The sequence below is a fragment of the Lissotriton helveticus genome, chromosome 10, assembly GCF_964261635.1.
Source record: "Lissotriton helveticus chromosome 10, aLisHel1.1, whole genome shotgun sequence".
In the NCBI taxonomy this organism is placed as follows: domain Eukaryota; kingdom Metazoa; phylum Chordata; class Amphibia; order Caudata; family Salamandridae; genus Lissotriton; species Lissotriton helveticus.
The window spans coordinates 1,007,131,960-1,007,147,845 of record NC_136071.1 but is presented as its reverse complement, the minus strand read 5'-3'; the positions used below and the strand labels follow the sequence as shown (position 1 = coordinate 1,007,147,845).

Sequence of the window (15,886 nt, the reverse complement as noted above, 5' to 3'; positions counted from 1 at the left end):
ATTGCAATAATTGGTAGAAAGAGACAATAGTACAAAGGCACTGGCCGTTTTAAAAATATAGATACATTTAGATGACAGACAACCAACATCAACATAAAATCAGTGCTACAAAAAAAAAAAGAATGAAACTCATGGAGCTCTTGGAAAACTATTATTTAGACAATCAAATGTTTCAATAATCCCCACAGAGCAAAGTCTTAGGAGTTAGTTAACACACTACCTGTTGATTGTGTCACCATATGTTGCTCTTAAAAGGCGTTGTAGAAGGTTTTTAATGTTCATTCTTAGCCACTGATTTCTTTCTTTCACATCAAAAACTTCATCCATGAGAAGGAGCATGACTCTGAGAGGAATATTATCATCCACCTAACAATGGAAACAATAATAAAACTTAAATATGGTCTTTTTTGTCAGCTCATTATTTTCTGCTTAGGCGCTTAATTCTTACTCCTTAAGATACTTGGGCATTGTTCTACCTTTTTTCTTTTGTGATATGCTAGCAAATAACGTCTCACAAAAATGTGTCCCTGGCTAGTAGTCTCCTTGAAATCGGTGATTTTGAAGACGATACTGATGCAAATTGTGAAGTCAACTAATGTTGCAGCAGGCAGATTTTTACGGTGCTTAGTTATTTTGTCTATGTTTTGTGCTGTTAGAGAGATCTGCATTCTTCGGTATTGTCATTATGAATGACCTCATCATGTGTGCCTTTATGCCTGCAGTCAGGGATTATGGCAGCAGACTGGGATATTTTATCTGAATGCTTGTGTAGGATCTCCAATAGTGTGCAGGGGGCTAGATATCAATGATGCAGCAGTTGTCTTTGCACCGGCGCCTATAGGTCTGAGGGGTTCTCTCAACCCTGACAATTGTTGTATTTTACAACCCTTAGACCCTTAGACAGACTTTGGCCAGTGGTGCTGGATCAATTTTCAGAGTGGCGGTGCTGCCATCAACATTGTATCACCAAAGTCATAACAATTGTGAAAAATTTGAGCATCACACCAAGAACAAGTGTAGCAAATGAGACACGACAATTCAGCAGGAGAGTGGTAAGTGTGTGGTAGATAGCCGCTGGTGCACTTTGAAGAGCATAATCCCACATATATTACTAAAGCATGGCGTGTTAGTGCACAGTCACCGAAAGACAGTACATTCTCTATTGAAATTGCTACTAAATTACAAAAACAATCTTTGGAAGGAAAATGCTACTTACCAGTATGCATCTGTTCTTGGCATGTAGAGCAGCAGATTCTTACACTGTGGATTAGATCGCCACCTGGTGTTGGGCTCGGATGATTGCATGTTGTTGTCGTCTTGGAAGAAGTCTTTTGTAGTCACAAGATAGGCGACTCCTCCCTTGGACGATAGTGCGCATGGGCACCTGCTCCATCCTTAGATTGTTTTTCGCCATGATGGGAAATGATGGAGTTTGAAGAAAGAAGAAAGGATGTCCATGCGTGTATATCTAATTAAGATAGAACTGGAACAGATACTGGCCCCGGGGAGGCGGGAGGGCATGTAAGAATCTGCAGCTCTACATGCCAAAAACAGATGCATACTGGTAAGTAGCATTTTCCGTTCGAGGCATATGAGCTGCAGATCTAACACTGTGCATCGATTGTACAACAGTACAACAGTGTCTCCCCTAGCGGTGGTCACCTGTATCTGTTGCAGTAGTTTGAAAGAGGGTTTTGAGGACAGCTTGACCTACTGCAGCTTGCTGCTTAGCTTGCACATCAACACAATAGTGTTTAGTGAAGGTGTGTGTTGTAGACCATGTTGCTGCCTTGCAGATGTCTTCTAGGGGAATGTTCCCTAAGAAAGCCATAGAGGCTCGTAGTTTGCGTGTGGAGTGCGCTCTAGGAGGAACTGTTAATGTACGTTTTGCTTTTTGATAGCATATTTGTATACATTTTACAATCCACCTTGCAATTCCAGCTTTGGAGATGGGGTTGCCTTTATGTGGTGGAGAGAAAGCTACAATCAATTGCTTTGTTTTGCGAAAGGATTTGGTCCTATCTATATAAAGGGCTCTTTTAACGTCTAGTGTGTGTAGAGCTCTTTCTGCTACAGAGTCTGCGTTTTGGAAAAACACCGGTAACTCTACAGATTGGTTTAAATGAAACGGAGTAATGACTTTTGGAAGGAATTTAGGATTTGTTTGGAGAACCACTTTATTACGATGTAACTGTAAAAATGGCTCTTGTATAGTGAAAACTTGAATCTCACTAACTCTCCTAAGAGAAGTAATTGCTACTAGAAAAGCTGTTTTCCATGTGAGGAATTGCAGTTTACATTTGTGTAGAGGTTCAAAAGGGGGACCCATTAGTCTTGTAAGAACAATGTTTAGGTTCCACACTGGAGAGGGTGGTAACCTGGGAGGAATGATTCTTTTTAATCCTTCCATAAGTGCTTTAATAGCAGTCACTCTAAATAAAGACAGATGCTGTCTATTTTGTAAATATGCTGCAATTGCTGCCAGATGTAGGCGTATAGATGAATATGCCAAGTTACATCGTTGTAAATGTAGAAGGTAGCAAATGATATTTTGGATGGAAGCATCTAGTGGGTCAATTTGGTTATTGTTGCGGTAAATGGCAAATCTTTTCCATTTATCAGCACAGCAAGCTCTAGAAGTAGGTCTCCTGGCTTCTTTAATGATATTCATACAGTCTGGTGGTAGGTTACATACCCGCTACTGTGAACAATTTTATGATATTTTGCTACGCGGCTATTGTTACCTGTGACTCTTAATCTTTTCTTCTTTTTTCCCCTACCTCTATCATTATAGGTTCTCTCTCTCTATTCTACTCCATTATTTCCCTCATACGTTGCTCCATTCTACTCTCTTTTTCTCTCTTTCCTGACTTTAACCAATTGGGTGTGTTAAGAGTATAGCGCTGTGTATTTACTGTATTTGTTTTGCCATACTATGACCTATTGATCATTCATATTATCCTTCCTTTTTATTTACCAACTGATGTAACCAGACAGTTTAGCATTTGTATGCACCCGCTGTACCCAATCGTATATTGTTTTTATTTTGTGTATGCCCTAAATCTTTAATAAAAACTATTTGAAATCAAAAAATGATAACCAAACTCTAAGACCTCAGGAGACAGATCGCCAGATTCAGTTGGCTTGGGTCTGGATGTCTGATGTCTCCATGGTTCTGCGTTAGCAGGTATGGTGTCAAACGAAGCTTTTGGTGTGGAACTAGGGATAGTTCTAGCAAAGTTGAAAACCACGGTTGGCGTGCCCATGTGGGAGCTACTAAAATCATTTTGAGCGACTGTTGTCGTAGCTTGCGCACTATTAGTGGTATTAGTGGTAGTGGCGTGAAAGCGTATGCAAATCTGCCAGACCAGTTCATCCATATTGCATTGCCCTTGGACTGCAGGTGTGGAAACCTGGCGGCGAAGGTTGGGCATTTTGCGTTTGCGTGTGTGGTGAACAGATCTATGTCTAGATGACCCCACTTCTGAAAGAATGGTAGAAGAACTTGCAGATATAGTTCCCATTCCATGAATTTGTTGTGTCTGTTGACTTAACAGATCGGCTATCTGATTGTGAACTCCTGGAAGGTGTTCTGCTAACAGATATATGTTTTGTGGAATGGCTCATCTCCAAATTTTCTATGCCAGCTGGGATAGCTACAGAGAGTGTGTGTGTCCCCTGTTTTTGCATATAGTACATGGCTGTCATGTTGTCCGTCCGGATTAAGACAGCTTTGTTTTGTACTTGGAATGTTTTGAGCGCTAAGAATATTGCTAGCAGCTCTAGGTGATTGATATGGAACATTCTTTGTTGAATGGTCCATTGCCCTTGAGTTGTATGATGTAAGAGATGGGCTCCCGATCCTGTGAGAGATGTGTCTGCTGTAAGTACTATATGTGGAACAGGTTCGAGGAACGGTCATCCTTTTGTCAAGTTTTTGGTGTTCCACCACTGCAGAGAGCGATGTGTGCGGCTGTCTACCAACACCAGGTCTGTTAATTGCCCTTGAGCCTGGTTCCACTGTTGTGCTAGACATTCCTGTAACGGACGCATTTGCAGTCTTGCATATGGTACAATAAAGATGCAAGATGACATCATGCCTATTAGTCTCATGAACACTCTGGCTGGGAGAGAGTGTTGATGTTGAAACTTTGTGACTAAGGCTTGAATGCTCTGTATCCTTGTTGGACTTGGATACGCTAGAGCTGTAGACGTGTTTATTGTAGCCCCTAAATATTGATGTACATGAGAGGGCTGTAGGTAAGACTTGGTGTAGTTGATTGTGAACCCTAAGTCGTGTAATGTTTGAATTGTTTGATGTGTGTGTTGGACACGCTAATTGAATGACTTGGCTTTTATGAGCCAATCGTCTAGATATGGGAAGACATGTATCTGTTGTCTTCTGAGATGTGCTGCTACTACTGCTAGCCACTTTGTGAACACTCTTGGTGCAGCTGTTACCACGAACGGAAGGAATTTGAATTGATAATGCTGTCCTTCCAGTACAAACCTCAGATACTTCCTGTGAGAAGGATGTATGGGAATGCGGAAGTAGGCTACCTTTAGATCTAGTGTTGTAAGGAAGTCGCCTTGTTGCAGCAATGGGAGCACTTGTTGTAAAGTGATCATATGAAAATGATCTGAGTGTATATATTGATTGAGGGGCCTGAGGTTGAGAATTGGTCTTAGTGTCCCGTCCTTTTTGGGTATAGGAAAATACGGCACGTAAACCCCTGTTTCTTGATGTTGTAAAGGAACTAGTTCTATTGCGTCTTTTTGAAGAAGTGATAGGACTTCTTGTTTGAGCAGTATAAGATGTTCTGCAGACATTGGACGCTGCCTGGGTAGTATGTGTGGAGGGGTAGCTGTAAGTTCGAGGCAGTAACCATACTGGATAATTTGTCTTACCCACCTGTAGGAAGGTTGATCCCTGACTATGGTTGCCCCCAACTTTTTGCCTGGTGTTTTGCTGGTTTTCTGACTTAGTTGACCTGAGGCCCTGCTATTCAGGACCTCAGGCCCACTGCTCTCTCTGTAAAATGGATTCCATGTACCTTAGGTGCATATCTAAATTGGATACTGAGCCACCTTATCAGTCCCTGTACAGTGTACCTTAGGTACCCAGGGCATAGGTGTACCCAGGGCCTACCAGGGGCTGCAGCATGTATTATGCCACCCCTGGCTGGCCATCCAAATCTGACACAACTGGCTGCTTGACAGCTGGGGCAAGGTGGTGTAATCACCCTTTGCTTTAGATATAGTATACCTATATCTAACCCTAAAATGGACACACAGATCTCCTATCAGTCACTCCTATGGCAGGCCTTAACAATCCTGAAGGCAGAGTGCTTGGAATCGTGTGAGATGGTGCTCTGGCATGAGCTGAGCCTGTCTGCGGCTTTCGGGATCTATCCCTTAGCCGTTTCCATGATATCGCATACCATATACTCTTAAGTGCATTATAATCCTCGCGGTTATGTGCCAACTCTGGTATCGCTTTATCAAAACATGTCGAGTAAGGTGTCATACGAATTGGAATACTAACCCCTCGCCAATTCTGGCGACGGGGTTAGCATTCCACCCTTCTAGAGGGACACGACATGTATGTAACCCCTAACCCCGGTTAAAGTCAGACAGAGCCTTAGCATCCACAAAATGGATGCTGCCACCGAGACACAAGTCTGCCCTCCTGCTGCTGGGAGTCCTCCCAGAGCAGGAGATAAGGACAAAGGGTTTCCTGCCAGGGGCGGTGCCAGCACCGTCCCAGACAGGGTTTGTGTATTGTAGGTAGGCAGGGCTTTAGAGGAAGGTGACTGCACGTGGCACCCCGGTGCTCACTGTGCATAGGCTGGCTGGAACCAGTTCCAGGGGCACTCCAGCCCCTGGCCTGGGGAAAAGCCCGCCAAGGAAGTGGGTGTAACCACCCCCCTCCTGGTCCCACCCATAGGGCAGGACCTAGTCGCGTGCCAGCCCCCTTTTCCCAGATAAAGGTAGAGACTGGCCCCCTTCCAAATCAGATCATCTTTGGAATCAAGACACGACTTTCTGCGAAAGGACTTCAAGATTTCCTTCTTCAAGATTCTCCCTTGTGACTAAGGAGTAGTCACCCTGCATCCGCAGGCACCATCTAAAGAACACTGCGGTCTGCTGTAAGTCCTTCCTCCGGAATCCGACTGCCCAGCTCGACGAGAACCGGCTTCCCTGGCACCTCTGACCTCTACCCGCCTCTACAGCCCAGCTGAGAACCGTGGGTGCGACGAGACCTCAAGGGACCGGCCATCTTCAAGACTGCCCGACTTCTTTCCAGCAAGCCCGCCGAGTAATCTACTGGTGAGTGCTTTGGGGTCCGAGAAGCCCCGACTCTGAGCAGCTCCAGCTCCGAAGTGCAGCCCCCCAGCATCTCCACGATCTGCGTGGGGCCCTTCTGCTTTCCGCTGCTCACCGCGTTGTTTGGCTACTAGCCCGTTGGCTTGTGGCCTTCCTGACGACGCCCGACGACATTTCTGCTGCTGGTCTGGTTGCTCCAGACTGGCCCTTGCTCCCTTCCAGAAGAGGAGCACCCCGGACCCTCCTGGTCCACTCAAGACGCCATTTTGAGTCCACCGCGTGGGCTTGAATTAGCCAAGGCTTGTTGCCCAATCCTGGGTAACTTCGACGCCGACGACTTCATCCTTCGTGGGACAGCTCGCACCTCCATCCTGGTCGCCGACAACGCCTCCTGGTCCGAGAGACTGCAGAGCCCAGCAGCGCCCACTCACCTGACTGCGGTGACTTCGCCCGGTGCCATCCTGGTGCCCACTTAATCACTGGCTAGTGATTCAAGAACTTGGTCCCCTCTGCTTTCAGGTTTTCTTCTTCCTTGATCCAGGCTTGGATCCATCGAACTTTTCTTCACTGGTCGCCTGCCAGCAACTTCTTCCTTCCAGGCTCCTGGTCCGGCAACGAGATCCCCGACGTCTTTTCAGACCTATGCAGCTGCAGCCCCTGGGCTAGGTAACTTCGGCACTCCGGTGTCCCAGCATAGCCTCACTATCCAAGGGTCAGGATCCACTGTCGTTTTCTTCCTACCAGGTCGGGTTCGCCCGTGAACACTAACTCTGTGAATTCTAGCTTCCATAGACTTTGTCCCGCATCCCGCGTGAGAGTGCACACTCTGCACCCGAGTCCCCTGGGCCTCCTAGTAGTAATCTAACGATTCCCTAGTCCAGTCCTAGCGATTCCAAAGCCTATTAGAACTGTTACTTACCTGCTAGTAATTCGCATTCCACTTTTAGCGTATATGGTTTTTCGTGCCCCTCGGGCATTTGTGTAACGTGCTAACTTAAAAGTATTTTCGTAAGAGTTTTTGTTGTGTGCTTAGCTCCCTGTCTCATAAAGAGCCAGGGTAGTCTTGTTATAAATAAATACACTGTTTATTTTCATAACAACTTGTGTGGTGTCCTTTCACTGGGTGTTCAAGGGGTAATGCGATGGTAAAACAGCTGGCTTAACACGCCCTCTAGAGTCTTAGCCTTAGACTGCTCGTATCCATGCTACTAGGATAGCTGGTCTATAAGGTTGACTTACAACCAATCATCAATAAGGGTTGTTTGGACTGATATATAGTGATCACTAGAATAGTGAGCACTGCACATCAGGCCAACTTCTCACATTGGTGAGCAGCGGTTGGGATTTGAGCTTGCTGTTGTTTTACCACACATGCCCTAAGAATATCTTGTGAAAGATCACATAAGTACTAAAGGTACATATAACTTAGCTTAGAATACTCTGAGTTCTACTGAACCAGCTGTTGTAGCTCCTAGGGCCTAGCACACCCTAAACTACAACTCTAGCAAGGGATCAGTAGGCAAACATATAGTGTAGGTAAGTGCACCACTTACACCTCACTAGAAAAGCATGTCGACTCAGGGGGACTCTACTGAGACTCCCCTGGTCAGTGTAGACCCTCCACAGGTCACTTCAAGATATGCAGCTCTCAGTTTCCATGAGATGAGACAGATCTGTGTCTCCAGAAAACTGAAGCAGGGGTCTAACCCCACCACTTCCTTTCTGATAGGTCTCTTAGAGACATATGATGCCAGAAAGCTTTCTCACTTACATGAGAACATGCCAGCCTTAGAGGGAACCTCTGGGGATCCAGATCTCCCCAACACTGATTCAGCAGTTGAGGAGGAGGATCAGGAGGTACTCTCTGGGGATGAGGTAGACAAAGGTCTTGAGGTAGTCAGAAGGCTAACTAGGACCAACTTAGACTTACTTGGGCTAGGATCTGGGGGCCCCCCAGTACTAACCCGAAGTGGGCCTAACCTTGGAGTTAGGAGAGATAGATCTCTTTCTAGGGACTCCAATAGATCTCTGCACTCTAATGCCTCTTCTCAGGGGAGAAGGAATCCTCCACAGAGGAGATTTACTTCCCCTCAGAGAAGGGAGCATGAAGCTAGGATGAGACAAGCTGAACTGAGGATTGAAAGGGAAGAAATTGCCCTGGCCAAAGAGAAGCTTGCCCTGGCAAGAGAGCAACAGATGAGTGGGTTAGCTCCCACTGGTGGCAGCAATCTCCCAAGAGATAGAGAGAAGGGTTTAGATACTAAACACCTGACTAAAATAGTGCCCCCCTTTAAGCAAGGGGATGATATCCAGAAATGGATGGCTGCTCTGGAGAGGGCCTGCACTGTGCAGTGCATTCCCCAGAGTCAGTGGGCAGCTATACTGTGGCTCTCCTTTGATGGCAAAGGTAGAGATAAGCTCCTCACTACTAGAGTTGAGGATGCTAACAATTACCAGGTCCTGAAAAATGCACTGGTTGATGGGTTTGGTTTAACCACTGAGCAGTACAGGTTGCTGTTCAGAGACACCCAGAAAACTCAGTCTCAGGACTGGTCAGACTTTGTTGATTGTGCCACTAAGGCTTTGGAAGGCTGGCTACTGGGTAGTAAGGTTACTGATTTCAAGGGATTGTATAATCTAATTATGAGAGAGCAAGTCTTAAATAATTGTCAGAACCAGTTATTACACCAGCACCTGGTAGACTCTGATCTGACCTCTCCACCAGAATTGGGTAAGAGGGCAGACAAATGGGTCAGAACCAGGATTAGGCCCAAGAACCAAGGTGGTGACCAGAAAAAGGAATCAACCAAGCCTCAAGAGAAGGGTGGGAATAAATCTACAGATCAAACCACATCAGGGCCCCAAAAATCCTCTGAGGGGGGTGGGTCCCAGAATCCTTCCAACAACCAGAAGAAACCTTATTGTTATCCCTGTAAACAGGTGGGTCATTTAAAAACTGACAGCAGTTGCCCAAAGAATAACAATAAGGAAAACATACCCCCAAGTAACATTCCCAAACCTCCTGTTACTACTAGTAGTAATCCCCCAGGTGGTGGGAGTGCCCCCAAGAATTTGGGTGCATTTACTTTGGGAGTTCCTGGGGACTCTGGCCTAACCAGGTCCCCAAACTTAGATACTCTTGTCTGTGAGACTGGCATGGGGTTTGCCAACTTCACAACTTGTCCCAACACTTTGGGCAAGTACAGACAGGAGCCCCTCATCAATGGTATAAAAGTTGAGGCCTATAGAGATACAGGGGCTAGCATCACTATGGTGACTGAGAGTCTAGTCCCCTCAAGGCAACTTTTACCTGGTGCCACATACCAGGTGACCAATATTGATGGAGTACAGAGAGATCATCCCATGGCAGTGGTCAATCTCAGCTGGGGAGGTGTCACTGGCCACAAGAGAGTGGCAGTGTCACCAAACTTGCCTGTAGATTGCCTACTGGGGAATGATTTAGAGCTCTCAGCCTGGGCTGAAGTAGAGCAAGAAACCCATTCTAGAATGGTAAACATCCATGGTAAGGTTAGTGGGGCAGTGGTAGCCACAGCCCCAGTCCAAGATATCCTCCCTGAACAGGTCAGGAGGGTTGTGCCAGTCACAACCCAATCTCAGACAACTTCCTTCCCAGAACAGGTTGTCAAGGCTGTGATGGTTACAGCCCACACCCAAACTGAGCCCCCTCCTGAAAAGGTTGGGAGAGTTGTGATGGCCACAGCTCAAACTCAGACAGATGACAGTGTTGTGAAGCCTGAAACTATGGATCACTCCACTCAGACAGAGAGTATTGAGGAGGAAGAGAAATCTCCCTCCCACCAGACTTTAGGAAAGGATCAGCCTCCTCAGGGAACTGATCTGACCCCTTGTGAAGAAACTGCCACAGAGGTAGTCAGGCCTAGCCTGGCAGAACCCCTGATGTCAGTGGACCCTTCCAAGGTGGGACCCAGTCTGGAGCAGGTAACCTGCCCCTCTCTACCCTGCCTCAGTCAGCCCAGGGCTGTAGAGGTCAGGGAGGCCAGTGTTGGACCCCAAGGGGCCCCCTGTCCAAAAGAATTTCCCAATCAGCAGATTAAGGGCACTGACGCTAGTAGTCCTAGCCAAGTGAAAATAAAACACACTCCTGAGGGATCCCCCTTAAAATTAGTTAGGGACCTCCCACAGATGGACACTGTTGGGCACAGCCAAACTTGGGACCTGAGGGCCCCAGACCTGACCTGTCCCTCCAGTAAGCCAAACAGAGGGACCCAACCTCCAGCTGTAGGTAGCCAGAGGTTGACCCTGAGAGCCCAAAACAACTCAGTCTTGGAAAGAAAGGCCTCTATGGTGGATGATGATTGGAGGAAGCTGAGCCCAAAGTTAGTGGAGCCTCACTTCAGTACTCCATTTCAGCACCAGCCTTTTTCTTTGACAAAACACGCCACAGGTAGAGATTCCCTATGGTGGAGACCCTCAGACACCCTTAGGGTGAGGGATTGCTTAGTGGACCATGACATAGGGGGTAACCATGCCAGTGCTGGTACTTCCTTAAATGGCCACTTAGGCAATATAGGCTTACCTGGACAAGGATAGCCTTATCTCCTTTCGTTTGGGGGGGGGTTATGTAGGAAGGTTGATCCCTGACTATGGTTGCCCCCAACTTTTTGCCTGGTGTTTTGCTGGTTTTCTGACTTAGTTGACCTGAGGCCCTGCTATTCAGGACCTCAGGCCCACTGCTCTCTCTGTAAAATGGATTCCATGTACCTTAGGTGCATATCTAAATTGGATACTGAGCCACCTTATCAGTCCCTGTACAGTGTACCTTAGGTACCCAGGGCATAGGTGTACCCAGGGCCTACCAGGGGCTGCAGCATGTATTATGCCACCCCTGGCTGGCCATCCAAATCTGACACAACTGGCTGCTTGACAGCTGGGGCAAGGTGGTGTAATCACCCTTTGCTTTAGATATAGTATACCTATATCTAACCCTAAAATGGACACACAGATCTCCTATCAGTCACTCCTATGGCAGGCCTTAACAATCCTGAAGGCAGAGTGCTTGGAATCGTGTGAGATGGTGCTCTGGCATGAGCTGAGCCTGTCTGCGGCTTTCGGGATCTATCCCTTAGCCGTTTCCATGATATCGCATACCATATACTCTTAAGTGCATTATAATCCTCGCGGTTATGTGCCAACTCTGGTATCGCTTTATCAAAACATGTCGAGTAAGGTGTCATACGAATTGGAATACTAACCCCTCGCCAATTCTGGCGACGGGGTTAGCATTCCACCCTTCTAGAGGGACACGACATGTATGTAACCCCTAACCCCGGTTAAAGTCAGACAGAGCCTTAGCATCCACAAAATGGATGCTGCCACCGAGACACAAGTCTGCCCTCCTGCTGCTGGGAGTCCTCCCAGAGCAGGAGATAAGGACAAAGGGTTTCCTGCCAGGGGCGGTGCCAGCACCGTCCCAGACAGGGTTTGTGTATTGTAGGTAGGCAGGGCTTTAGAGGAAGGTGACTGCACGTGGCACCCCGGTGCTCACTGTGCATAGGCTGGCTGGAACCAGTTCCAGGGGCACTCCAGCCCCTGGCCTGGGGAAAAGCCCGCCAAGGAAGTGGGTGTAACCACCCCCCTCCTGGTCCCACCCATAGGGCAGGACCTAGTCGCGTGCCAGCCCCCTTTTCCCAGATAAAGGTAGAGACTGGCCCCCTTCCAAATCAGATCATCTTTGGAATCAAGACACGACTTTCTTTCCAGCAAGCCCGCCGAGTAATCTACTGGTGAGTGCTTTGGGGTCCGAGAAGCCCCGACTCTGAGCAGCTCCAGCTCCGAAGTGCAGCCCCCCAGCATCTCCACGATCTGCGTGGGGCCCTTCTGCTTTCCGCTGCTCACCGCGTTGTTTGGCTACTAGCCCGTTGGCTTGTGGCCTTCCTGACGACGCCCGACGACATTTCTGCTGCTGGTCTGGTTGCTCCAGACTGGCCCTTGCTCCCTTCCAGAAGAGGAGCACCCCGGACCCTCCTGGTCCACTCAAGACGCCATTTTGAGTCCACCGCGTGGGCTTGAATTAGCCAAGGCTTGTTGCCCAATCCTGGGTAACTTCGACGCCGACGACTTCATCCTTCGTGGGACAGCTCGCACCTCCATCCTGGTCGCCGACAACGCCTCCTGGTCCGAGAGACTGCAGAGCCCAGCAGCGCCCACTCACCTGACTGCGGTGACTTCGCCCGGTGCCATCCTGGTGCCCACTTAATCACTGGCTAGTGATTCAAGAACTTGGTCCCCTCTGCTTTCAGGTTTTCTTCTTCCTTGATCCAGGCTTGGATCCATCGAACTTTTCTTCACTGGTCGCCTGCCAGCAACTTCTTCCTTCCAGGCTCCTGGTCCGGCAACGAAATCCCCGACGTCTTTTCAGACCTATGCAGCTGCAGCCCCTGGGCTAGGTAACTTCGGCACTCCGGTGTCCCAGCATAGCCTCACTATCCAAGGGTCAGGATCCACTGTCGTTTTCTTCCTACCAGGTCGGGTTCGCCCGTGAACACTAACTCTGTGAATTCTAGCTTCCATAGACTTTGTCCCGCATCCCGCGTGAGAGTGCACACTCTGCACCCGAGTCCCCTGGGCCTCCTAGTAGTAATCTAACGATTCCCTAGTCCAGTCCTAGCGATTCCAAAGCCTATTAGAACTGTTACTTACCTGCTAGTAATTCGCATTCCACTTTTAGCGTATATGGTTTTTCGTGCCCCTCGGGCATTTGTGTAACGTGCTAACTTAAAAGTATTTTCGTAAGAGTTTTTGTTGTGTGCTTAGCTCCCTGTCTCATAAAGAGCCAGGGTAGTCTTGTTATAAATAAATACACTGTTTATTTTCATAACAACTTGTGTGGTGTCCTTTCACTGGGTGTTCAAGGGGTAATGCGATGGTAAAACAGCTGGCTTAACACGCCCTCTAGAGTCTTAGCCTTAGACTGCTCGTATCCATGCTACTAGGATAGCTGGTCTATAAGGTTGACTTACAACCAATCATCAATAAGGGTTGTTTGGACTGATATATAGTGATCACTAGAATAGTGAGCACTGCACATCAGGCCAACTTCTCACACCACCTGTCTGTTGTGAAGAGGTTTGATTATTGTTGTTACCTCAACCTCTTCCTTTATTGTTGTTGCCTCTATATCCTCCTCTAAAATATACTTTACTGGAGGATGTCTGTGTATTGGATTTGAAGGACGATGTATTGTCTGCTCCAGTCTGTTTGTAGCCTACTCTATAGAAGGAGTAACAAAAAGAGCCTCTAGCTTGTGTGGATTGCAATGCTCCCATAGATTTGGCTGTATCGGTATCTTTCTTCATTTTCTCAAGTGCTGTGTCTACCTCTGGTCCAAACAATTGATGTTGGTTGAATGGCTGATTTAAGATGGTAGTTTGCACTTCCTGCTTAAATCCTGAAATGCGTAGCCACGCATGACGTCTAAGTAGGCCACTAGTGTTTACAGCTCTAGATGCAGTGTCTGCTACATCAAGTGCGCACTTGATTGAGGCATTTGAAATTAACTTGCCTTCTTGTATAAGGTTGTTTGCCTGCGCCTTATATTGGTCTGGGAAATGTTGTAGTAATGTCTCTAACAGATCATAGTGAGCCCCGTCATATCTTGCAAGGAGGGCTTGTGTGTTAGCTATACACCATGTATTGGTAGCTTGTGCAGCTATCCTCTTGCCTGAAGCATCTCTCACCTTAGATTCTTTATCAGGGGGTAGTGCTTCACCTGATGTCTGTGAGTGTGCTCTTTTTCTAGCATTTGACACAGCTAGGGAATCTAAGGGTAGCTGTCCTTTAATGTAGGCAGGATCCCCAGGAGCAGGCCTGTATTTTTTCTCAATTCTAGGGTTTATAATCCTAGCACGTACAAGATCTTTAAATACTTCTGGAGCATGTTTTATGACCCCTTTAATCATAGGAAGAATTTGAACAGACCTTTGTGATTGTTCAAACGTATCTAGTAAAAAGTCTTCCTCTGCCTCATCTGAATGCATGGTGACCCCATGATAAAAGGCAGCCCTATTCAGTAAGTGCCCAAAACCAATATTGTCTTCTGGGGGAGAAGGTTTTGATGGATATGAATGTGGGTCAAGAATATCTGGCACATCTTGTGGGTTTGGGTAGCCCCAATCTGGATCATCAACAGTGTAGGGAAAAGGCTCATCTGGGTCTACCGCTCCCCCTATGCTATACTCATCATCATTTGGAGGTGTATGTGGTGAAGAATGAGGAGGAGAGTTTTGAGGAGCATTTTGAGGTGAAATGTTAAGAGGAACAGGAGATGAAGGAGAAGGAAGTATAGGAGAAGAAGGGTGCATAGGAGATGTGGCAGAGTGTTCTTCTTGACAGGCACTGCAGGTGTAGGTGCTGTGTCCGATTTCCTTTTCCTGTGTGGTGTAGTGGATACATGACCTGTCTTTGGGTCAATGTAGATCTTTCGTAGAGGATCAGGTTGGAAAAGACCTTCTGCTTGTGGAACCTTTGCCGGCGCCAATTTTTTCGGTTCCGGGCGTTGTTGTTACTTGTCTTTAACCTTAGGAGTTGTTACTGTGTCCTTTGGTGTAGATTTCGGCACCGAAGGTATTGTTTTCGGAGTCGTAGGCTGTTTGGAGGGCTTGAGCGCATCGGAATCAGGCCTTGTAGGTTTCGGTAGTGAAGATATTGGCTTCGGAGTGGAAGCTAGTCTCATCGGCCTCGAGGCGTCAGACGCTGGCTTCATAGTTTTGTCTTTAGAAGTCGACGGTTTCGGAGCCAGGACTTCTTTCGGTTTCGGTGTCGAGGGAGCTGGTGGGATCGGCACGTGCGGCTTTCTCAGTAAGGAGCTTCTGGAAGGCTTGAGTATTTTCTTCAGAGCCGGGCTCGATGCGGAGCTTTTGAAGTGTTTTTTTGGTCGCGACTGGGCCCCGGAGTGTTGACCTTTGCCTTCGATTTGGGTGGTGGGTATGGGGCAGGGGCAGTAGTACTCACGCACTGACCGGATGGTATGGAGTCATCGGAATCGTCTGCCTCGGATACGATTTGGAGATCGTCTGAATCTTCTTTGGGAACAAGCAGAACTTCTTCGTCAAAGATATCCACCGGTTCCGGAGCTGATCCCTGCATGTCGTGTCGACGGGCCCTCCGATCTCGAATGGTCTACTTGGATCCAAAGGACGCACAGGCTGTACAGCTGTATTCGTCGTGTTCTGGTGATAAGCACAGGTTACAGACCTCGTGATGGTCACTGTGTGGAAACTTTGCTCCACACTTGGGGCATCTTTTGAATGGCAGCCTTTCCATGAGGTGTAGGCCTCACGGCGTGGATAGGCTCAACGGCCCGCGTCGACGACCGGAATCGAGCTGATGGAGTCGAGACAGCGTTTGTCAATATCGAAAGTAGTTTGGTGAAGTTTGAATACGTTTTTACGCGTTGAAATACTTGAAAAGTAGATTTCGAACCGGAGCGGAAAAGTTTCATCCGAACCCAGTGGCGGAAAAAGACAATCTAAGGATGGAGCCGATGCCCATGCGCACTATCGTCCAAGGGAGGAGTCAC

At 47.5% G+C, this 15,886-nt stretch overlaps 1 protein-coding gene across 7 annotated transcripts in view; it reads right to left on the bottom strand.

The window, feature by feature from the left end:
• Positions 1-15,886, bottom strand: part of SNX13 (sorting nexin 13) — a 547,690-nt gene that overhangs the window by 84,019 nt on the left and 447,785 nt on the right. For all 7 annotated transcript variants that reach the window (XM_078663681.1, XM_078663683.1, XM_078663682.1 and 4 more), the window contains one exon: positions 221-366. In XM_078663681.1, the coding sequence (XP_078519807.1) occupies positions 221-366 (146 nt within the window). The remainder of the gene's footprint in view (positions 1-220; positions 367-15,886) is intronic.